Raw genomic sequence first — 20,139 nt, forward strand, 5'->3', positions numbered from 1 at the left:
GCGATGCTAGTGAGAAAAATCAGGGCTTCGATGAACCAGGTCGTGAGAGTAATCTCGAGGAGCAAATGCAGGAGAGGCTGTCCATGCCAAACGACGAGAAGTCTATGCTGCTTAAAGCTAAGAGCTGTGGTGCGGGTTTAGACTCCGATGAGAGTTTCTCATCGAGTGATTATAAACCTACGATTAAGGAGCAGGGTTCGCTGCTCTCCCTACCAACCGGAGCTGAGCCAAAAAGGAAAAGGAACTTTATGGACAAGTGCGTGAACAAAGTGCGATCCTTCATAAAGAAGTAGGAGCTCAGCCTTTGGTCACCGTGATAAAGACTTGTTATTTAATTTTTATTGTATAAAATAATCCGAAAGAGTTTCTTACGCGTTCGGAATTGTGAGCACACTCTGTTCAGGGCTGGGCATTATTTAAAATGAAATCCCTTCGGTGGTTTCGGTGTACATTTCGAATACTTATTTCATGTAGCGCAGAGAGATACTTGTATCAAGCAGACGACGCAAGATGGAATAATGCAAAATTATACGTAATCAATATACTGACAATGGACACGCGCGTTGAATCGTTTACTTGAAAATCATTATTTCAAATATTTCGTACTTAATGTCTTTTTTATGTGACGAGTAGGTATTTTAAATAATTTTTTTATAAAAAAAAAGAACTCGAAATGTCTCGTAGGATTTATTTCAAGTAGCTCACTTTACCCAGCCCTGTCAGTGCCTTAGGTGTTTATTCAACTTCCAAGCGAGACACCTTTACTATAGTAATGACAGTACGATAACTATTGTTGTGCCTTCAGTGCCTTCTTCGTAAGTTGCACGTTAATCGACGAACATTCTATTTCTTACGAGTATCTAGGCGAAAGGTTTTTTTAAGCTCGGCCTGTGCTGTATTTCAAGTGCCTTTTATATTTCCCCACTCTATTTGTATTATAGACGAATAATTTTATATAGTTGACTAGTATTTTATTTTTTAATACGCTATTTCTTTTTCTAGGCAATCCCTTTAGGATAACGACATTTTGTCTCTATTGTATTTGTTGCCGGATGTCGGTTGTGAACGACGGTTGTTTTTATTGCAGCTAACCCCAATGGATACGCACGAAGTTTTGATGTTAACGGTGGGTTGCGTTACTGTGTATGTATTATTTAACATAATCATATTTAATTAATGTATTGTATGTATTTAATAGTTAGATCATAATTCCGTATTTAATTATTTTGTTTATGCGTATCGGAGGAGCGACTCTACTGCCATGTAATCGGGTTAGAGCTAAATCGAGTTACTTTGAGATACTTCTGTACAGTACATTTGATGTACCAAGAATTTGGTACTTGTGACGAAACGTAAAATGTATATTTTACCAAAGTTTCGTACGGTGAAATAAGAACTCTATTGAAATGTTTGAATGTTTCTCGTAAATAAAAATTTTATTCATCGCACACATTCAATTCTTTTACAGTAAATGTAAAACCCGTATCTGATGCATCAAGAATTCGACGTCACTTCGTTAATAGTTAATAATTTTATCGAGCATTTATTTGTAGCAGAAGATCTAAACCTGTTGACTATTCGTTGTCAATTACAATGAACAAAATATTGTTTTATTATACAATTTAAGTGAAACTATTAGGTTGATGCATAAGTCATGGCGTTTTTAACACAAAACATAACATGTTAAAAAAAATGACATCAACCTAATATTTAAAACGTGCATGGTTTGCTTAAAAACTCAGATGCTGAACAATCAACAAGAGTACTAAATATATTGATAAGAATAATTTAGAAACTCATTTCCAGCAATAGTCAAAATACATGTCACGTGCAATATGTAATTAAATATAATTACAGTCAATTAAAATGTTCTCGCAATTGCTATCTCCAGCGACTTATAGTAAAAGGCACATTTATATCTCTGTATCATTAGTCTTTCTTGATGTAGCTGTTAAACAACGAATGACTGGAAATTGGTCACTTCTTAAAAATCATGAAATACCTCATTTTATAATACTTTAAGATCGTTCTACAGCATTATCTGTTAATGATGTCATCTCTGCCCCTCAATCGTCGCATGAGTATCATGTCTCTTTGCATAAGTGTAACACGTTTTGCATGTAACGTTAAAAGCATGGCATCTTCAAAGAACTGCGTTATGTACATTTCAGTTGCTTCTTGTAGAGCTTCCAGAGCTGATACTTGTATCCTAAAATCTCACAGATATTAAAACAAAACATTTTAATACATAGATTTAATTTATAACCATTTGATGTATACCTTTGAACATCTAATCTAGGGAAACATTCTCTAATTATTTCTCTAACGAGTCTTGCAAATGGTGCTTTGGGTATCAATAATCTTGTGGTTCTTCTTAAATGTTTAATTTCCTGCAATACTCGCATTGTCCGTCGCTTCGTCCGATTCCTATCGACGATAACAACTGTCTGATAGAAAGAACAACATTAATAAATGTATTAGCAAATTATATTAAAAAATATTATTTGCGCGATGCTTCAATTTGAGATTTAGCAATTTGTCTGGAAAACATAATTATCATCTTCAGAGTATATAAACTGATATACCTATTCTTCAAAACTTACATGGCTGGATTTTTCACTTGATGCGCCTTTATTCGAACCATCGGAACGACCGGAACGCGGACTGCATAAATTGAAATTATATACGGAATTAAATAATACACAAATGATCCGTATATAACCTATAAAAGTACGAACCTCGCTGTTGCTTTTCGTCTCACCATTCTGCCTGATATATTACAGTGCTATATCTCTTCGACGTATATAATGAATTTTTAAAATTAAACAACAAGTTACAATAAATATCTCTGTCATCAGAAGCGAATTATTAACATTTGTCAACAAACGGTGAAACTCCTCCTCCCGCCAAAACTATCAAACTGGAGCACACTGGTGTAGCGGAGTGAGCGCAAATGGCAGCGAATTTGCGCGGGAAGGCGAGGTTAAGTGTCGAATATTTAACATACCATTTTGACACCTCTAGTTTCTGATATTCTGTCATTGGAATGTCTTTTATTTATAGCGATAGTTATTTCAATCATAAATACTATTAAAAAATCGATCTGCATCAAATAAAATAGATATTCATGTTTTGAAACGCACACGAGCATTATATTCAAGATGGAGTTTTACAATTTCCACAACCTCTACTACCTGTTGCACCAAATTCTAAATTCATGTAATTTACCACAATTGTATAAAATATTTATTATCCATACACAGATTGAATGGTCGTATCGTAATACAGAGCAACTGTAAATAATAGTATGGCCTGATTGGTTTTTTTTATATTCCGCGTCGAAAGTTTGCACTGAACCATAGGTTATCGAGGTCAAATAGTCAAGAACAGGTTATGAATTGAAAGTTTATATTGTTTTGTTATTGAACAGAGAAAAAGACACTGTTTTAGTGCACACGAATTTTCATATTTGCAAAAACTGTGGAGTTGGCTCTGCACAGATGGCTACCTTGTTGCTGACAACAATTTAGCGTCGTTCAACCAGTCGATCAGTTCTCGTCAAAGGATTAAGTTGAGTAAAATTATGGTAAGCCATACAGCTTTAGTGTACGGTCCATACTGGTTGATGCTATGTATTGAGCATGCTTTCCAAAGCGAACACCAGTTGCAGTTGCTGTGTGATCATTCAGCACCTTCAATTCTTGCCATTGTTTACACAAATATACCCTGAAATTATTACAATTTTCATAATCTTAATTATCAAAGAGTCACAGAACAATTACCAATAGTAAATTTAATTTATCATACTCCTTACCTAACATCAGTGCCAGCTACAGCAAGATAAGTACCACTTTGGTCAAAGCAAATGTCCTTTACTTCATAAAATTCATCTAACTGGAGAGTCTTGAAATTTTTCAGCTTCCGCAGATCCCACAGTTTAACGCAGGAATCCTCCGCAGCTGTGGCAAGGTAATAACCATTCTCTGAGAAGCTAATCGCCGTTATTGGTCCCATATGGCCTGTGAAGTTTGCCACATTGGACTGTTCTTTTAAGTCCCAAATCTTGACCTGTGAATCTGCTGTGCCAGTACCAAAAATTAAACCGTCAGGATGAAACTGAGCTGTTGTCAGAGGTATATTTGCTTCTCCAGCAACCTATAAGTGGAAATGAACAAGTAGCAAGTATTCTATCGTGCATATTATTGTATAAATATGATAACATTAACTTACCCTAGTTAATAATCTACCAGCACGAATGTCAGAGAATGCCCAGTACTGATCTAATGAAGAGCTCAACAAATAATCTCCAGTTGGATGTAATGACAAACCGGTTACAGCGGCATCGTGGGCTCTCAGTAAAAGCGTTGTTTGACTTGTCCCAACATTCCAAACACGTATAGTAGTATCTGGTGATGCTGTCATAACAATGTCTTCATCGGGATGATAAATTACACGTGTCACCTATGACAGATTTCAGACAAATGTTTCACTAAAGAACAAAAAAATCAATTACTTTTAAGACATATATTGCATAAAAAGATAAATACCTTTCTTGTATGGCCTTTAAGAATAGCAACTACTTGCTCTGTATCCTTGTTAAATACTGTTGCATTTTTGTCAGCACCACCAGTCAAGATCTTACTGGTATCTGAACTATGAATGTCGAGTGCTAGTATACCAGGAACACTTGCTGAATGAAGGCCCTATTTAAAAATAAATAAAAGTAATGCCATACATTGTTGTAGTACAGAAATCTGTGCGTTAATAATAGATGTATCTTACAGGATGAGAAGCAAGTGTTTGGAATGCGCGAATGCTATCCTGCGGCATAAGATCTTCAGGAACAAGACGGCCACGTCTTTTTCTTTCTTGAGTGAGGACTGTGGCTGTTTCTTGTAATTTCTCTATCACATCTTCAGTGATACCAGCTTGCTCCGTTGGTTGAGCAGCAGCACCGCCAGCTTCCACAGCAACAGCCTGAAAAGCAACATTGAATTTTACTAGTAATCAGCAAGATACTTAACTCTTGATACCTTTTAATAATTTGTAATATATTTATTGAACCTACCGGTTGTGGAATGACAACAGCTTGTACGATACCAGCTTGCGGTTTCAGCGTTGCCAAAGCTTCCCTAGCTGCAGTGACCTCTTTAGTCAATCTGGCAATAACTCTACAAGCAGCGTCATGTTGATATAAAGCATGGGACAATTCTTGCCGTGCAGTTTGCAGTTGTTGTCTTAATGTAAATGAGTGCAACATGACCGCATCCCATTCATCTTGCAGAATCTTTAATATCGCTGGAATAGATGTGGCACTTGGTGGTTTGGGTTTAACCAGTGGCGTTGCTGTAATTTCCAAGAAAATATTTCATTCATTTCAAAAAATTCTGTGCTGCAATAACTTTTTACTTATACTAAGAAACAACATACACTGACAAATAAATGCGATGCCACAATTACTGTACTTACTCTTAACGTCAATCAACTGTTCGACCGTGAGCTCTTTGCCATTGATTGGATCTACTCCATTTTCTGCCAGAAACTTTTCAATGAGGCGCTTTTCAAAAATGGATCCAGAAACTGGAGATATCACTGGGTGCTCCGGCACTTCGTTCGAAACTGAAAAAACAAAACTCGATTTCATTTGATCCATAATATATGAGATAATGGCACCATAAAGGTGGTCGGAGTCATGCATCGCTTCCACCGATTTCAACTAGCCGTCAGAAAGTACGCTCGATCAAAGTACAAACTTAACCTCTCTATAACTAAAAATGCATTGTGATACTGTGTTACGTTTTTCGATTGTCAGAAATTCATATTAAACTTAATAATAACATAAAATTCTTACTCGCACACGATAGCGCCATTTTCACAAACACACCACGATACACGGGCGATGAATTAAGACGTAACAAGAAGTTAATTTCTTAAAGAAAAATGAGGATCACATTCGTTGTAGTACTGATTTCACTCCAAGGACGGCGCTACTGTCTGTTAACTCTCGTGCCACGATGGAATGTTGGTATGAATGTACATATATATGTACGAATTTAACGAATTTAATATATTATGTTAAATATACGGGAAAGGGAATGCGAGTGAGAGGAGAATATGACCCCTAAAACCCGGTTCCACAATTCGAGTTAACCGGAGTTTGATTGGTTTACGGTAGGTTTGGGAGTGTGGTATAGTTAACGAAAGGTTAACCAGTTAAACTTTGGTTAACTCGAGGATGGAATCGGGCCTTAATAGTACTCAACATATATACACGTGTGTGTAGCTTTAGTAAGGTGTCAAATCTAGGAATAAACATTGTAGATTAAATAATACTATAGAGCTTAGCAAGTACTCCATGGCAGCGATTGACAAAGTCAAAATTATTGTTGTCGGTGATTCAGGTTAGAATTACTCTGTGACAAGTATTAAGTAGGCTTAATCTGACTTTCGTTTGTCAATGCTTGTAACAATATTTTTGCAATTATGTACATGGTATGTATGTGTTACCTGTAATTACATAGGTGTTGGCAAGACGTCACTAACGCACATGATATGCCATCAGCAAACAATTAGCAATCCCTCATGGACGATAGGATGTTCAGTGGAAGTCAAACTACACGAGTACAAGGAAGGAACACCAAATCAAAGAAGATACTTCATTGAATTATGGGATGTAGGAGGAAGCCAAAGTCACAAAAATACAAGATCAGTTTTCTATAGTCCTACTAATGGTACAAATTTGATTTTACTTTAAGTAACCGAGCAGATTTGATTGAATACATTAAATTATAATAATTTACCCCTTATTTTTGGATTTGTTCTTCAGGTATAATTCTGGTGCATGACTTGACAAACAGGAAATCTCAACAAAATTTGCAAAAATGGCTTCAGGAAGTTTTAAACAAAGATAGTAGCCACTCAAAAGTCAAGCTATTTGACGACTTTGATCCTGAAAAGTTTGTCGGTTCGACTCAAGTAATATATAACTCCTGAAGTTAGGAATGAACGCATTAGATACTTTAATTATAATTCTATTAATGTTAGGATTTTATTTCGTATTCCATGAATTTATAGCAAAAGTGCAATTGCATTACACAGGTGCTCACCATTTGCATATTTCCAGATTCCAATTCTAGCAGTCGGTACAAAATTAGACCTGGTCTCGGAAGTGAGATCAAACCTCCATAGACGTTCATCCAGTATCGCCGAAGAGTGTGGTGCCGAAGAAATGTTTGTGGTAAAGAAATCGTTTTACAATAAATCTGTAATAACTTAAAGAAATGTAATAAGATATCTTTTTCTGAACATAGGACTGTCGACAGACTAAATCTCTGGCTGCTGGATCTAGTTCATCCGTAAAGCTGAGTCGCTTCTTTGATAAAGTCATTGAGAGGAGATACTATGCTACAAGAGAAGGGATCAGTCCCGATAAGCGAAGATTGCCTGTGTACACTTCTTCATTTAGTCCTAAGTTGTATCATGATTGAAAGGAATGTAAGTAAAAACTTCAAACGATACTGCATTGATGGTTTTAAGCAATGCACAGTATACCTGATACACAATGTTTTCTTCTGCATGGTGAGACTTTTTTGACAGTTTGTAAAAGAATCACTATGCATCAAACATTCCTACATGCCTGAAAAAGTTAATATTTTTAATTCCAAAGAACTCTTGTAATTGCTTATGTGAAAAACTAAAAGTGTGTAACATGGAACTGCAATACAGATTTTTTGTTCATTAATTGTTACACACCATTATTATAGGATTAAAATTTTGTACAAAATAAAAATTTGTACGATATAAATAAAATTAAACCTCAATGATTGAAATTATGTGGAGACGTAACAAAATCGTCATGCATTAAATTACATTCCCTTTCTTTCCTTTCGGTTTCTTTTTTTTTTTTTTTTTCACACGGGCGAAAGTTTTATGAAAATATTCAAACTTTATGAGATGTACTAGAATTTTCCGGATCATACTATAATTTGGCCCGACTGTACTATAATTCACGGGCTTGGAGTTGGCAACACTGTTCGTGACCAAGTTCGTTCCCTCCTGTTCCTTCCTATTTACCTCGTTCGACGACGGTAGGTTTCGCTTAATTTCATCTAGTTTTTCCGAAGACATCCTATACTTTGTTAATGTATTATTCTTTATTTTATCATTTGAAAATACCAGTAAGGAGCGGTTCATTGTTATAAACGTAATTAAAAAAGTATTTCCTTTATTGCAGGACAAAATGGGACGCCGTCCAGCGAGGTGGTAAGTGTACATTATTTTTGCCATTTTACTTGATTAATTGTGAACATATGTTTCTGCATACTTTATTGCGTCTATAATATTGTTCTTATTGTTAGTTGACAAATGCTGTGTTGTATCGATTGTTTACTAGTACTCCTTTCTTTCTTTCTCGATATTGCTCTTGAGTACGTAACCTCACTTTTCCCCGTCATAAGGACAATCGTGAGAACAAATTATTAGTATGCCACAGATTGTATTGTGAAAGTAATTTTATAGTTGTAAGGTTTTTCATGCATGTGTACATACCTTCTACTGTTCTTGGACATCTTTTTCTGTTAATATTAATTAAATTTATTCATTAATATCTAAATATTCTTTCTGTTGGATTTTCAGTTATCGCTATTGTAAGAACAAGCCGTATCCAAAGTCACGGTTTTGTCGTGGTGTGCCGGATCCTAAGATCCGCATTTTCGACTTAGGGAAGAAGAAGGCATCCGTTGAAGATTTTCCACTATGCGTGCATTTAGTTTCAGACGAGTATGAACAATTGAGCTCTGAAGCTCTTGAAGCTGGACGTATCTGTGCTAATAAGTACATGGTCAAGAATGCTGGGAAAGATCAGTTCCATATTCGAATGCGATTGCATCCATTCCATGTCATTCGCATTAATAAAATGTTATCGTGCGCTGGAGCTGATAGGTAAATTCATTGAAGTAATCATTATTAAAAGTTTAGTAGTGTATATAACTTATATCTAATTATGATACCTTTCAATGAATTTAATCTAAATTTTTATAAAACTTTATTAAGGCTCCAAACTGGAATGCGCGGTGCCTTTGGCAAGCCTCAAGGTACGGTAGCACGTGTACACATTGGTCAGCCTATTATGAGCGTTCGTTCATCTGACCGCCATAAGGCGGCTGTGATCGAGGCATTGCGTCGTGCTAAGTTTAAGTTCCCTGGCCGTCAGAAGATCTATGTTTCCAAGAAGTGGGGCTTCACAAAGTACGACCGTGCAGAGTATGAAAAACTTAAGGTGGAAGGACGTCTTGCACCCGATGGTTGCAATGTCAAATATCTTCCAGAGCATGGACCTTTGGACCAATGGAAAAAATTCAGAGAAGTTTTTCATGCAGCTGCATAAATGACAGTGATTTCATATATACAATACTGGTTTCAATAAATTTGTATTGAATAAAAATGGTACGCAATATATTTTGTGATTTCCAATACATTTGAAGCCAGTGTGCTTATATTTATATTTTAATTACAATTAAAGTTTTATTCAATTACATTTCTGATAAACTAAGGTTGGTATTCGAGTCTTATGTAAATTTTGTAAATTTTTACACTTGGTTTACAAGTAAAAAAATGTAGGGAATAGAATAAGAGTAATCTATTATATTTATATACACACACAAAAGAATTTAGTTTAGAAAATATGAACAGTGTGATCAAAACAAAATGTGTAGTTATCAACTTATCCAGAACCAGTTAAAAGTTAAAATTACTAAAACTTATCTATGTCGCAATTCCGTGACTGCATATAATGTTATGTGTTGTGTTGTTATATAACACTTGAGGATGTTTCAAGTGCTCATTTTTCTAATCTTTTACGAGGACGTCAAAGAAAATGAAGGACAGAGACGTTTAAAAAAAGCATCCCTATTTGGATACAATAATTTAGTGACATGGTAACAACCAATTTTATATCTTAGTCTCATCAACAAGAATATCTATTAATTGATTTTACATGATAACTTCTAAGCAATGTATCATTTCAAGATCTTAACCTCATATTGTAACTGTTTGCTATACTCACTACCTACTTAAGGTTCAGGGATAAACGATTGGTATTTTCTACCATTAAGAACCAGTCACATTCTAAGATGATGTTGATAAATAATCAAATAGCGATTACAAACTTAGTCTGTATTAAATAATACATTATTCTTATCGGAGTGACAGGTAACCTCAGCTGTATGTTCGTTTACAGCCTGTGCTTCCTCTTCGATATCAATGTCATCGATTGGATGGATGCGAGCTTCCAGAGCTTCGGTACTTGTAGCTGCATCCAACAGTGGGGATAATTTTTCAGCTTCGCTGTCTTCGTCTTGACCCTGATCGATATAATTGTCAATTAGTAAATGGTAAGGTAAATTGACATGCGACACTAAAATTTAATTACCTCATCAATGGGAGCAGCTTGTTTCTCATTAACCAGTCTCAGAGTATCTCTTGTTCGAAGACTAGTTTTATCTCGAGGTCGTCCAGAACCTTTAATCCTGGTCGCAGGGGATCTGCTACGCACGTCTTTTTGCGAGTCCGAGTTGTCATCCCTTACTAGTAGAATAGACATCGGGAACTCCGGTGTGAGGCAGGGGGAACTGCTGGTGCCTGACGATATCTCGGTATCTTTTGGAGAGATGTGCTTCGAAATTGGTGTTAACTCTGCCAATCTGTAAGTGGGTAGACCGATCTACCCTGTAGTCTACCATCTGTTGTAGTGATTATAAAAGCTCTTACCAGTGGAACATGCTATATATTCTAACCTATATCATCAAATCCAAATGGATGTTAATTCATAACTCGAAAGATCATAATGATTTAAACATATCATGGAAGGTCATTCAATAAATTATGGAGATGATCAATTAAAATATTGTGTGCACATACGTGCGTAAACCCACCTATTTAACATTTCGGCAGCTTGAATAGCATTTGTGACATCTGTATCAGGAGTATCGAGAGATTCTGATGGGTGAACGGCAGCCCTGGGCGTGTAAGGTCCATTTAAAGCTTCTATCAATGATACGGCTTCGTATCCTGGTGGTATATTGTCACAACTTCCCTAGACATGGTCGAAAGTAATATGCAGTGTAGGGCATTTCTATTGTTAAATAATAGTAAAAAAAATTATTTTTCATTACACTCACTTCTGGTAATAATGGATTGGAAATGACAGCTTCGGAAACCTTTTGGAGGGCTTTGATCTGCAGTAAAGCTCTGAATGGAGCTCGACATATTGGACAGTTATTAGCTTGGTAACGGAGGGAATCTGCACATCCATTGCACAAGCATAAATGTCTGCACGGTAAAATTAAAGTATCTCGTACATCGCACATGCATATCACACACTCAGAACCGCTATCCTCCGTATCTTCGTCACTTCCCTGTTGCTATAAAGTAATACAAGTCTAATGCAGCATAAAGGATGGAATAAACAAGGAATATATTAGCTATTCAGAAAAGAACAAAAACAATATGAATAGTTTGAAAATGTTATTTGTTACCTTAGCACTTTCAGTGTTTTTGTTTTCGATTCCATATATTTCTTGTAACAAGTAACAAAGTCCATCAACAAAGAGTTTTTGTTTGAGAGCTTTTAATATGTAAGAACCATCAGAGTGCTTCTCAACAACAGCAATAGTTGTATGAGATTGTTTTGGCTCGTCCGAACCTTCCTCTGCCACACAATGAATAGCTATGGGAATTATCTGTGGAGTGATAATTTTTTTTTAAGTTTCTCAAAGGGTTACTCCTGAGTAACACGGAAAAATTCAGTCTTCTAATTGCAACAATTAAGAATTGAAGATCTGAGGGTGGAAATGTCTTACCTCTTTATCGGAATTATATAATAAGTCTTCTTCGCTGTACAAAATTGGCTCAAATACATGTGAGGTTTGAGAGAACAGTTGATTAGCACCTTTTTTGTAGCGATAAGTCTCAGAATTCATAGAAGGGTCTCGAGGGATGTAACTAAACAAAGAAGAGAACATGCGATGGTAGATTCACCAGCTTAATTTTTTCTACAATGCTAAAAGTAAAAGGGTTAACTTACGTGACCCCTTTCGTCGTAACTTCTTCTGTGCAAAAGTAGTATAAAGTTATAGCACATCGTACATCACAATCAAAAGTAAATTCAATATTAAATCGTGTAGTTTTTTTATCGGCATCACCATCACCATAATGCTTTGCACTTTGGTGTTGCGAGGAAGATGTTTGTTCCATATGTCGGACTAATCTAAGAGATTCCTTCCTTATGTTCACCAAACTTTTAAGTGTTTTGGTGGGATCGTTAGGTTGAGGTGGTGGATATGGAAACTAGAAAATACTGTATAATAATTACCAGCAGATATAATGAGTATTGAAAAATTCAAAGAAAGGTAGATTATACCGGGGTTGGTCTACTGCCTAAAAAGTTCAAATCTGCATTTTCTCCAAAAAGGTATGCTTCCGGTTGTGGAGTGTCAAATCTTTCTCCTCCCATTATAAAGTGACTGCCAAAATAGCTCCCTAATGCAGCAAACAAAGTCTTTAAATAAATAATATCAAATCATACAATTTTTAGTTAAAAAGACACAAACCTGATCGTGGGGGATATTTGTAGGCATGATTAGAAACAATATCAACCTCTTCCACTCCAGCATTTTGCCTGCTGGTCAGCGAGCCCATTGCGTAAAGAATCACTTGAAATTTATAACCTCGGATCGGTCAATTGTTTACGATATGTCAAACGTCTCGGTATGCATTTACCAGCAGGTAAACTCATGTAGACGACTGCAGTCACGCGCGTATGCAAAACAGTTTCTTTCTCAATATTTCGTATGATTCGATTACAGATAATAGGTGATAGGTTCTTTATCTATTCTTTGCATCTATGGCATGCATACATACAATGCACACACAGCAGCTACTTTATCAATGCAGATATATTTGTGCGACCACTTCTCCAAGGTTAGGGGACGGTAGTTATTAGTTTATTTAGTACAGCTGCAGGATTGCTCATATGTACATACATATGTGCACATATGAGCTATCCGGATGAATGACCTTTTGAACGAGAACTAGTGATTCAGGTTTTTTGAACTCACCTTACTTTTGGACATGAATTTCGTAACCAATAGACGATTTCAAAATCAACGGAAAGTGTTCTTAGATATAAGAACGAATTGGAAGGAAAGGCTACCTCGAAATAATTCCGTTGGATTGAATCAGATAGTGACATCTAGTGAAGCCTCGATTTTTGTAACCATCGAGTCTGTCAAGACAAGTATCTGCAAGTATCTGTTGTCTATGGTCAAGACCAGTCGAGACCAGTCGAGACTGGTCGAGACGAGCGACAACGCCACGTCTCAAACGCCGATTGTAATTTTCTCGCTAAATAACTTATAATTTGATTAGGGGTCAGTTTTTAAGGTTGCGGCAAATCTACTTTCATTCAACAAGTAACAGAGTACATCCACGAAATGGGAAAGAAAAGTAAGTTAAGGGATGTCGAGATTTTTCCGACAGACGTGTATGTATTTTTTATTTTACGGGTCGCCATTACGAAAAGGAGCATTACTTTGATACTACAATTACACTATTTCTGGATTATTTTCCAAGGCCGCGTGCTACTTGGTGTTATTTAGAATTTAATTTTGCAGAAGGCAAGAAGGGAACCCAACAAGGTGTATCACAAGATGCTGGTCCATCCCAACCACAGCAACAACCACAGCAACCACAGCAACCACAGCAACCACAGCAGCAACCACGGCAGCAGCCACAGCCACAGCCACAGCCACAGCCACAGCAAGGGCAACAACCACAGCAGCAACAACGGCAGCAACCACGGCAGCAACCACAGCAGCAACCACGGCAGCAGTCACAGCAGCAGCCACAGCAGCAGCCACAGCCACAGCCACAGCCACAGCCACAGCAAGGGCAACAGCAACAGAAATCGCAAGCAGAAGAACAAAGAAGACCAGCATTTTCTGGTAAAGCATAGCTCTACAAATAGGTCATGGCAAATTAAGTTGATTTATTTTATAATGTTCGACAGATGATATTGAAAATGATATATGTAGGTTGTAGTCACATTTAATCACGCATAGCAAATAATAATATTTAATAAAACTAACCTTCTGAATAAATTTTGGATTAGTCGTGTCATTAAAGCAGTACTGTTATAGCTTGTTTAATCAAACATCATATTTGCTCTTTGAAATAAAAAAATATTGCTGATAACCCATATAAACATTACAAATACCAAGGTGTCTGAACAAATTGTTATCTAATGATATCAGCAAATTTCAAAGTTTAAAATTGGTGGCAATTCCTGTAAGAAATTTATGAATTTACCTTTGTTCTATAAATGGGTTTATCACTTTTCTGCTTCTGCAAATGGAGGAGGTGATGGAAGAGGACGAGGAAGAGAAGGGAGGGGAGAAGGAAGAGGAAAAGAACAAGAAAGCAAAGTACAATGGCCATCACGACCAGGGCCACCCCAACAGCAGCCGAGGCCACAAGCCGGGCAGCAACGGCAAGGGGGACAACCTCAACGCCAAGGATGGCAACCCCAACAACAGCCGATGCAACAGACCCGGCAGCAACCAGATAGGCCTCCAAGTACACATGTATGTCAGTGAAAGCTGACCAATATTCAAAGTATTGAGTCAAACTGTTTTTTGCACTGACAACATTTTTGAAATCACCCCTGTGGGAAATGTCTTTTCTTTTGCAGTCAAGTGCTTCGACATCGTCCTCAGTTAAGTCGATAACAGAAGGAGTTTCCCAGATGTCGAAAACATCTTCACCAGCAAAAATCGGTCCAGAAAAATCTTCTATCTCAGCAGCTTTGACAGCTCAACTGTGTGCCCAGATCCCCACCAGGAGGAATCCTAAGCAAGCAGGAACTAAGGGACGAAAAATCACAGTGGAAACTAATATGATATCTTTAAATTTTGGCAAAAATTTTTGCTTGAGTGCTGTTCATTATGATATAACGTTTGATCCAGACAAACCGAAATTTATGATCCGAAACGTCTTTGAAGCAGTCAGGCAAAAGATGTTCAGAGATCGCTGTCCAGCATTTGACGGGAGGAAGAATGTCTTCAGTGCTCGAAACCTACCTTTTGGGGAAGGCGTGAGTTTATTAGGTTCTTCGCTAAATGCAATAATATTTAAGGGTTTAGCAAAGTTACATTAATCATTCCGAGTCGTGATATAATGCAAGGAAATCGTACGGACCTGTTTTAAATGCAGCAAGCCTGGTAGTTACGTGCACCAATAGAGTTGCTTTCGAGTTGAATTTGTTAGACAATTTTCCTGTGTATTATACAAAACATTACGGAAAATATCTGTGATCGTGGCTTATGTTGACTCCTGCGGCTAGGGCATAGGACATGGGTAATGAATTGGGCTATTTCTGTATTTCAGATGACAACAGAGGTATCGGTATTTAACAACGAAAGGCAGCAGGAGGTAACGTACAAGGTTACTATGAAGAAGGTTGCGGATATTGATCTTTCTTGGCTGAAAGATGTTAAGCCAGGAATGAAGTTCAAGGATGTTGATCAGTTAGGCCTGCAGGTTATTGACGTTGTTCTGCGTAACGGACCTGCACTTAAAACAACGACGGTAATGAAATTAATTAAATCTTCGCGTTGATGAAATTAATTTACCTAAGAATTGCATCGAATCACATATTTTCGTCTAGGTTGGAAGGTCTTTCTTTCAACCTCCCACAGGGAGTATAATATCTCTGAGAGGAGGAATGGAACTGTGGGTGGGAATGTTCCAGTCAGCCGTGCTTGGTTGGAAGCCTTACTTAAATGTCGATGGTAAATCACACATTCGCAAGTAGTAAATAATATATAGAAATACAACAGACACAGTCTTGTGTTTTCAGTGGCACATAAAGCATTCCCCATCGGTCAACCCGTTCTGGAATTAATGAAGGAGCTTTGCCAGTCGAACGATTTAAGAGCAGAGGACGTGGATCGAAACAAAAGTAAAATCGACAGCTTCTTGAAAGGCTTGAAAGTTACTTACGAGATCCCGAACCAACCGAACACAAGGCGTACCCAGCGCGTCAACGGTTTGGTACGACCGGCGAATAGGAACGAGTTCGACTCGGGTGGTCGAAGATGTACCGTCGAAGCTTATTATGCCGGAGAGAAACACTACAGATTGAAGCGTCCCGACTTACCCTGCATTTGGGTTGGCCCTCGAGAAAAGAATATACATTATCCGGCAGAGGTAAGATACTTTATGCTACGGATGGTAATCGCAACATTTACAATTGCAACGAATAGATATATGCGTTGGTCTCAATTAATGTAAAACTTGTATGTTTCTATCTCTAGTTGTTAATCATTGCTCGGGGCCAAGTGACCAATAGGAAACTCGACGAAATGCAAACGTCTAATATGATACGATACGCTGCTACGGACACTAATACTCGCAAGAGAAAAATTATGGAAGCGGTAAGTAATGGGAAGAATTTTCTCAACGGAATTCCTTCCGATTTCAAATATTTCCCGATCGAACTCTGTTCCGATCCGCAATTCTGAAATACATAAAATAATTCTTAACAGTTCTCTAAAATCGGTTACAACGAGAATCCTTGTGTGAAAGAATTTGGACTGAACGTGGGAACGGGCTTCTCAACGGTGGACGCGCGTGTTTTGGATCCTCCGGTATTATCTTACGGTACCGATTCCGGTGGATCTCGACCCGTTCGTGTCAACAAAGGAGTATGGCGAGCGGCTCGTTTCCTAAACCCGATGCATCTTCAAGCGGGCACCTGGACCATTTTGAACTTGGATGAACGCGGATGTAGAGATCAACAATTATATAGACTTCAAGACGAGTTGATAAGAGCAGGTGCGTGTTTCTCATACATCTAGGAATTAAGAATTTCCGTGCTTTGGGTGTGTAGACTCGATGGCAGTTGAGAGCAATGCTTTTAGTCATTTGCGATCAATGTCTCTAGTATATTTATTTTGCAATATCTGTACTTTCGTCCAAATATAAGGTTAGTATGGTTTCAGGACAAGAAGTTGGCATGGTAATTGGGCCGCCTTTAACGCCATTCGCATCCATGGAACCCCCTACGCGAGATATTCGCCGCATTCAAGAATATTTCGAAAGGATGAAAGGATTACAATTGGTAATAGTAATCGTGCCACTGGGTAATACATATCGTAAGTTTCGAAGCAATAACCTCTAAGATTACAATTTAATGTTAGAAAATCCTAAGGATATATTTAATGCTGGGCTCGTTAACCGGTTAACTGTGGAATTTACTAAAACGTTACGGGTTACCGACGTGTATACACGTCGAACGCAGTTAACTGGTTAAATAGTATAATCTTTGCACAGAATTAGAAGTAATGCCAGATTCGGAGGACACATTTTTAATTACTTGAAATACTTTTCGTCAAACATCCTGCATGCAACGACGATGGCCTGGAAATAGTGGAATTCCATGATGAAGGATAAACTCGCGACGGTCTTTTTCGTTTCAGATCAGTTTTTGTACAAAAGTAATATTGGTTACTTGAATATTGATTCTTTTCTTTTCTTTTTTTTTTCCTTTCCCTATACATATTCGTTAAGTATGTATTCCTTTTCTTGTCCTAGAAAAAGTGAAGCAGGTAGCCGAACTGTCAACTGGTGTACTAACTCAGTGTCTGAAATCAAGAACGTTACAACGTTTAACTGGAGCAACTGTAGGAAATATTTTGCTCAAAATAAATTCAAAGTTGAATGGCATTAATCACATTTTTGACGAAAAAGTACGGTGAGTACCAATTACTCATTTTTTTTTTTAGTTTTACTTTTGATCATTTTAACGACTTCATGCATCGCGAAATAAAAAAGTAACATGTTTCGTTAAATCGTGTGATTGTTTCGTATTTGACGTAATATTTTTATCTATCGGTCAATGTTTTTGCAGGCCATCCTGTCTATTGCAACCTTGCATCATCATTGGGGCTGATGTCACCCATCCGTCGCCAGATGCAACGGATATTCCATCAATAGCAGCGGTAATTATCTCAATATTATATAATACGCTTACGGCCGTGTAAAAATGTACGAATTTATTTTTATAGGTCGCCGCGAGTCACGATCCAAAAGGCTTCCAGTATAATGTAAAGATACGACTTCAGCCGCCTCGAACTGAAATAATTTTAGACTTGCAGAATATAATGCGGGAGCAGTTGTTATTTTTCTACAAGAAGACTGGATACAAGCCTATGAGAATCATATTCTACAGGTAAGTGGTATTCAGAAAAAGAATGACTTTTTTACAATACCTCAAAAAAATTTAAACCGACCTTTTAAGGCATATTTTGCTTTCCATTCAGTTAGTCAATTATACCGAGACATTATTTTAAACTGTCATCAGCCACGTTATGTTGAAAATGTAATAGTGTATTTCTGGTTCCAGGGATGGAGTTAGCGAGGGACAGTTCCCCCAAGTGATGCATCATGAACTGGAGGCTATCAAACGCGCATGCACGAGTCTCAATAAGGATGGCAGTTACAAGCCTCCAATCACGTTCCTGGTTGTGCAAAAGAGGCATCACATCCGTTTGTTTCCTACCGATATGAGGAATTCCGATGACAGGAATGGCAATGTGCAAGCCGGGACTGTTGTCGATACCGAAATTACGCACCCATCGCATATTGACTTTTATCTAGTTTCTCACGCTAGTATTCAAGTGAGTTTGCATCCAATTGTACAAATGCAGCTTCATTATCGAAATGCATCGAAGTTACCGAATTTAACTGTCCACGTATGATTCATACGAATAGTACGGATGACGGATGAAAAGCATGCGGGTCTTGATAGATTCTGCAGTATTTTATTTGTCAATTTTTCTTCGCAATTATAGGGTACAGCAAGGCCCACGAAGTACAGATGTTTGTGGGACGATGCAAACATGACCGAGGATGAAATTGAACAGCTTACATATTATTTGTGTCATATGTTTTCACGCTGCACACGTTCCGTGAGCTACCCTACTCCTACTTATTATGCCCATCTTGCTGCATTCCGAGCTAGAGCATTGACACACGAGTAAGTTCGTTTACGTATTACAATAATCGTTTATGATGCGATGATTCCATGGAAAGTACTCACTTTGAACGCCTTTCCTTTGCAGGGTTAATCTAGATATGCGCAACTTAAGCCGAGAGCAGGAGACAAAATTGACTTTGAAGCCTGCATTTAATGAGAAGCCAATGTTCTTTGTGTAATTCAGTTTCATGCTGATTCACGTAAATCAGTTTTAGAAATATAATGTTTACGTGGAGAGGAAAGGCAAGCTCCTCTTTCGGTGAATTACAAAGGACATTTATATTAGACTCACGTTTGAAGAAGTAATTCATACTTCTCCCGCTTCTATTCAATTTGTATTGTATTTAACAGTGCCGTACAGACTCATTAATGTAGTTCATGCGCAAAAACATTGGTGACGGTACACCAAACTATTTTTTTCATGCGGCCTGCCAACACTTGTAGAAAAATCTCACGTACGAGAGAGTCAATTGATATCTTTATTCCACGTTATCAGAGTTTTTAACTAACTGCGTTATTTTGCTTAATTCTTTTCGCTAATTACTTTGTTAAGAACGGTAAGGCTTAAGACTTTATCACGAACACGAATTACAATACATCTAGCTGCTGGACAAAGAGCGAACCGTCTATGCCAATCATTCCTTCCGTTGCCTTTAGCTTTTGACTATCGAATTTCTGGAATCTTCAAAGAAATTTATTTTACGCAAAAGCAAGGGAAAATATTCTTTTGTATTTTCATGGTACGCTATTGTACGTTATTAAGAATACTTAACTGTATATTATGTAAATCAGATGTAATTCGAATAAGTTTATGGAAACAAAAACAAAATCTTTTTGTCAAAAAGCTAATTATGCACATTTATACAAAATGGAGTTAACATTAACCATATAACCGGTCGGTCAAATGATCATTTTTAAATGTATCGGTAGTGGGGTTATAAATTGTCAATACGGTTAATGTTAAAGGCATCGATGGATCTAACGACTCGAAAGTCCAGATATTTTTAATTTTGTCCAAAGATACAAAAAAAAAACGGACTTCTTCA

The 20,139-nt window shown here is 37.3% G+C and overlaps 6 protein-coding genes across 11 annotated transcripts; 3 read left to right on the forward strand and 3 right to left on the reverse strand.

Annotated features, from left to right (window-relative positions):
• Positions 1–295: 295 nt before the first annotated feature.
• On the reverse strand, positions 296–3,017 carry LOC105695637 (histone H3.3-like). Its single transcript, XM_012417386.2, has 4 exons — positions 2,739–3,017; positions 2,604–2,664; positions 2,281–2,447; positions 296–2,209 (listed from the first exon to the last, which is right to left on the reverse strand). Exons 1-4 carry the CDS (start codon positions 2,762–2,764, stop codon positions 2,038–2,040), a joined length of 426 nt encoding a protein of 141 aa, XP_012272809.1. The 5' UTR covers positions 2,765–3,017; the 3' UTR covers positions 296–2,037.
• Positions 3,018–3,387: 370 nt separating this feature from the next.
• Positions 3,388–6,592, reverse strand: LOC105695841 (pre-mRNA-processing factor 19). Of its 3 annotated transcripts, none has more exons than XM_012417814.2 (8): positions 6,508–6,592; positions 5,470–5,619; positions 5,069–5,346; positions 4,783–4,977; positions 4,548–4,703; positions 4,231–4,461; positions 3,815–4,155; positions 3,388–3,726 (listed from the first exon to the last, which is right to left on the reverse strand). In XM_012417814.2, exons 3-8 carry the CDS (start codon positions 5,258–5,260, stop codon positions 3,582–3,584), a joined length of 1,260 nt encoding a protein of 419 aa, XP_012273237.1. In that variant the 5' UTR covers positions 5,261–5,346; positions 5,470–5,619; positions 6,508–6,592; the 3' UTR covers positions 3,388–3,581. The 3 variants fall into 3 exon arrangements, with proteins under 3 accessions (XP_012273237.1, XP_012273236.1, XP_012273239.1); XM_012417813.2 differs by lacking the exon at positions 6,508–6,592 and adding an exon at positions 5,852–5,951; XM_012417816.2 differs by lacking the exon at positions 6,508–6,592 and adding an exon at positions 5,759–5,824.
• Positions 6,109–7,835, forward strand: LOC105695842 (rab-like protein 3). 3 transcript variants are annotated; one of them, XM_012417819.2, is made up of 5 exons: positions 6,109–6,401; positions 6,522–6,731; positions 6,827–6,975; positions 7,124–7,230; positions 7,311–7,486. In XM_012417819.2, exons 1-5 carry the CDS (start codon positions 6,356–6,358, stop codon positions 7,357–7,359), a joined length of 561 nt encoding a protein of 186 aa, XP_012273242.1. In that variant the 5' UTR covers positions 6,109–6,355; the 3' UTR covers positions 7,360–7,486. The 3 variants fall into 3 exon arrangements, with proteins under 3 accessions (XP_012273242.1, XP_012273240.1, XP_012273241.1); XM_012417817.2 differs by having other exon boundaries at positions 6,112–6,401; positions 7,124–7,237; positions 7,311–7,835; XM_012417818.1 differs by having other exon boundaries at positions 6,363–6,492; positions 6,563–6,731; positions 7,124–7,237; positions 7,311–7,835.
• A 176-nt stretch (positions 7,836–8,011) lies between these two features.
• On the forward strand, positions 8,012–9,456 carry LOC105695556 (60S ribosomal protein L10). Of its 2 annotated transcripts, none has more exons than XM_012417193.1 (4): positions 8,012–8,087; positions 8,234–8,262; positions 8,635–8,940; positions 9,052–9,456. In XM_012417193.1, the coding sequence occupies exons 2-4, from the start codon at positions 8,240–8,242 to the stop codon at positions 9,383–9,385; spliced, it is 663 nt and encodes a 220-aa protein (XP_012272616.1). In that variant the 5' UTR covers positions 8,012–8,087; positions 8,234–8,239; the 3' UTR covers positions 9,386–9,456. The 2 variants fall into 2 exon arrangements, with proteins under 2 accessions (XP_012272616.1, XP_012272617.1); XM_012417194.2 differs by lacking the exon at positions 8,012–8,087 and adding an exon at positions 8,088–8,143.
• LOC105695555 (E3 ubiquitin ligase RNF157) lies at positions 9,437–13,186 on the reverse strand. Its single transcript, XM_012417192.2, has 10 exons — positions 13,116–13,186; positions 12,609–12,801; positions 12,419–12,537; positions 12,083–12,345; positions 11,859–12,000; positions 11,535–11,738; positions 11,178–11,420; positions 10,932–11,092; positions 10,430–10,700; positions 9,437–10,361 (listed from the first exon to the last, which is right to left on the reverse strand). The coding sequence occupies exons 2-10, from the start codon at positions 12,694–12,696 to the stop codon at positions 10,167–10,169; spliced, it is 1,686 nt and encodes a 561-aa protein (XP_012272615.1). The 5' UTR covers positions 12,697–12,801; positions 13,116–13,186; the 3' UTR covers positions 9,437–10,166.
• Positions 13,187–13,343: 157 nt separating this feature from the next.
• Positions 13,344–19,942, forward strand: LOC105695553 (protein argonaute-2). Its single transcript, XM_023434604.1, has 16 exons — positions 13,344–13,503; positions 13,671–14,000; positions 14,413–14,639; positions 14,747–15,148; positions 15,442–15,642; positions 15,722–15,845; positions 15,914–16,263; positions 16,371–16,490; positions 16,602–16,890; positions 17,058–17,210; positions 17,650–17,809; positions 17,966–18,056; positions 18,123–18,286; positions 18,461–18,734; positions 18,909–19,093; positions 19,179–19,942. The coding sequence occupies exons 1-16, from the start codon at positions 13,491–13,493 to the stop codon at positions 19,270–19,272; spliced, it is 3,177 nt and encodes a 1,058-aa protein (XP_023290372.1). The 5' UTR covers positions 13,344–13,490; the 3' UTR covers positions 19,273–19,942.
• Positions 19,943–20,139: the final 197 nt, after the last annotated feature.

The sequence above is a fragment of the Orussus abietinus genome, unplaced genomic scaffold (assembly GCF_000612105.2).
Source record: "Orussus abietinus isolate OABI.00-Male unplaced genomic scaffold, Oabi_2.0 scaffold4, whole genome shotgun sequence".
In the NCBI taxonomy this organism is placed as follows: domain Eukaryota; kingdom Metazoa; phylum Arthropoda; class Insecta; order Hymenoptera; family Orussidae; genus Orussus; species Orussus abietinus.

Excerpts from the sequence above, each read along its gene's own strand:
- LOC105695637 (XM_012417386.2), bottom strand. The coding sequence starts at position 2,764 with ATGGTGAGACGAAAAGCAACAGCGAG. Across the intron at positions 2,665-2,738 it reads AGACGAAAAGCAACAGCGAG|TCCGCGTTCCGGTCGTTCCG; the intron begins GTTCGTACTTTT and ends CAATTTATGCAG. Across the intron at positions 2,210-2,280 it reads CCTAGATTAGATGTTCAAAG|GATACAAGTATCAGCTCTGG; the intron begins GTATACATCAAA and ends GTGAGATTTTAG.
- LOC105695841 (XM_012417813.2), bottom strand. Across the intron at positions 4,978-5,068 it reads CTGTTGTCATTCCACAACCG|GCTGTTGCTGTGGAAGCTGG; the intron begins GTAGGTTCAATA and ends GTTGCTTTTCAG. Across the intron at positions 4,704-4,782 it reads AAACACTTGCTTCTCATCCT|GGCCTTCATTCAGCAAGTGT; the intron begins GTAAGATACATC and ends ATTTTTAAATAG.
- LOC105695842 (XM_012417817.2), top strand. The coding sequence starts at position 6,356 with ATGGCAGCGATTGACAAAGTCAAAATTATTGTTGTCGGTGATTCAG. Across the intron at positions 6,402-6,521 it reads TATTGTTGTCGGTGATTCAG|GTGTTGGCAAGACGTCACTA; the intron begins GTTAGAATTACT and ends GTAATTACATAG. Across the intron at positions 6,732-6,826 it reads TTTCTATAGTCCTACTAATG|GTATAATTCTGGTGCATGAC; the intron begins GTACAAATTTGA and ends TTTGTTCTTCAG.
- LOC105695556 (XM_012417193.1), top strand. The coding sequence starts at position 8,240 with ATGGGACGCCGTCCAGCGAGGTG. Across the intron at positions 8,263-8,634 it reads GGACGCCGTCCAGCGAGGTG|TTATCGCTATTGTAAGAACA; the intron begins GTAAGTGTACAT and ends TTGGATTTTCAG. Across the intron at positions 8,941-9,051 it reads TCGTGCGCTGGAGCTGATAG|GCTCCAAACTGGAATGCGCG; the intron begins GTAAATTCATTG and ends AACTTTATTAAG.
- LOC105695555 (XM_012417192.2), bottom strand. The coding sequence starts at position 12,696 with ATGGGCTCGCTGACCAGCAGGCAAAATGCTGGAGTGGAAGAGGTTGAT. Across the intron at positions 11,739-11,858 it reads TATATAATTCCGATAAAGAG|ATAATTCCCATAGCTATTCA; the intron begins GTAAGACATTTC and ends ATCACTCCACAG. Across the intron at positions 10,362-10,429 it reads AAGCTGCTCCCATTGATGAG|GGTCAAGACGAAGACAGCGA; the intron begins GTAATTAAATTT and ends TATATCGATCAG.
- LOC105695553 (XM_023434604.1), top strand. Across the intron at positions 14,640-14,746 it reads ATAGGCCTCCAAGTACACAT|TCAAGTGCTTCGACATCGTC; the intron begins GTATGTCAGTGA and ends TTTCTTTTGCAG. Across the intron at positions 15,643-15,721 it reads CTGCACTTAAAACAACGACG|GTTGGAAGGTCTTTCTTTCA; the intron begins GTAATGAAATTA and ends ATTTTCGTCTAG.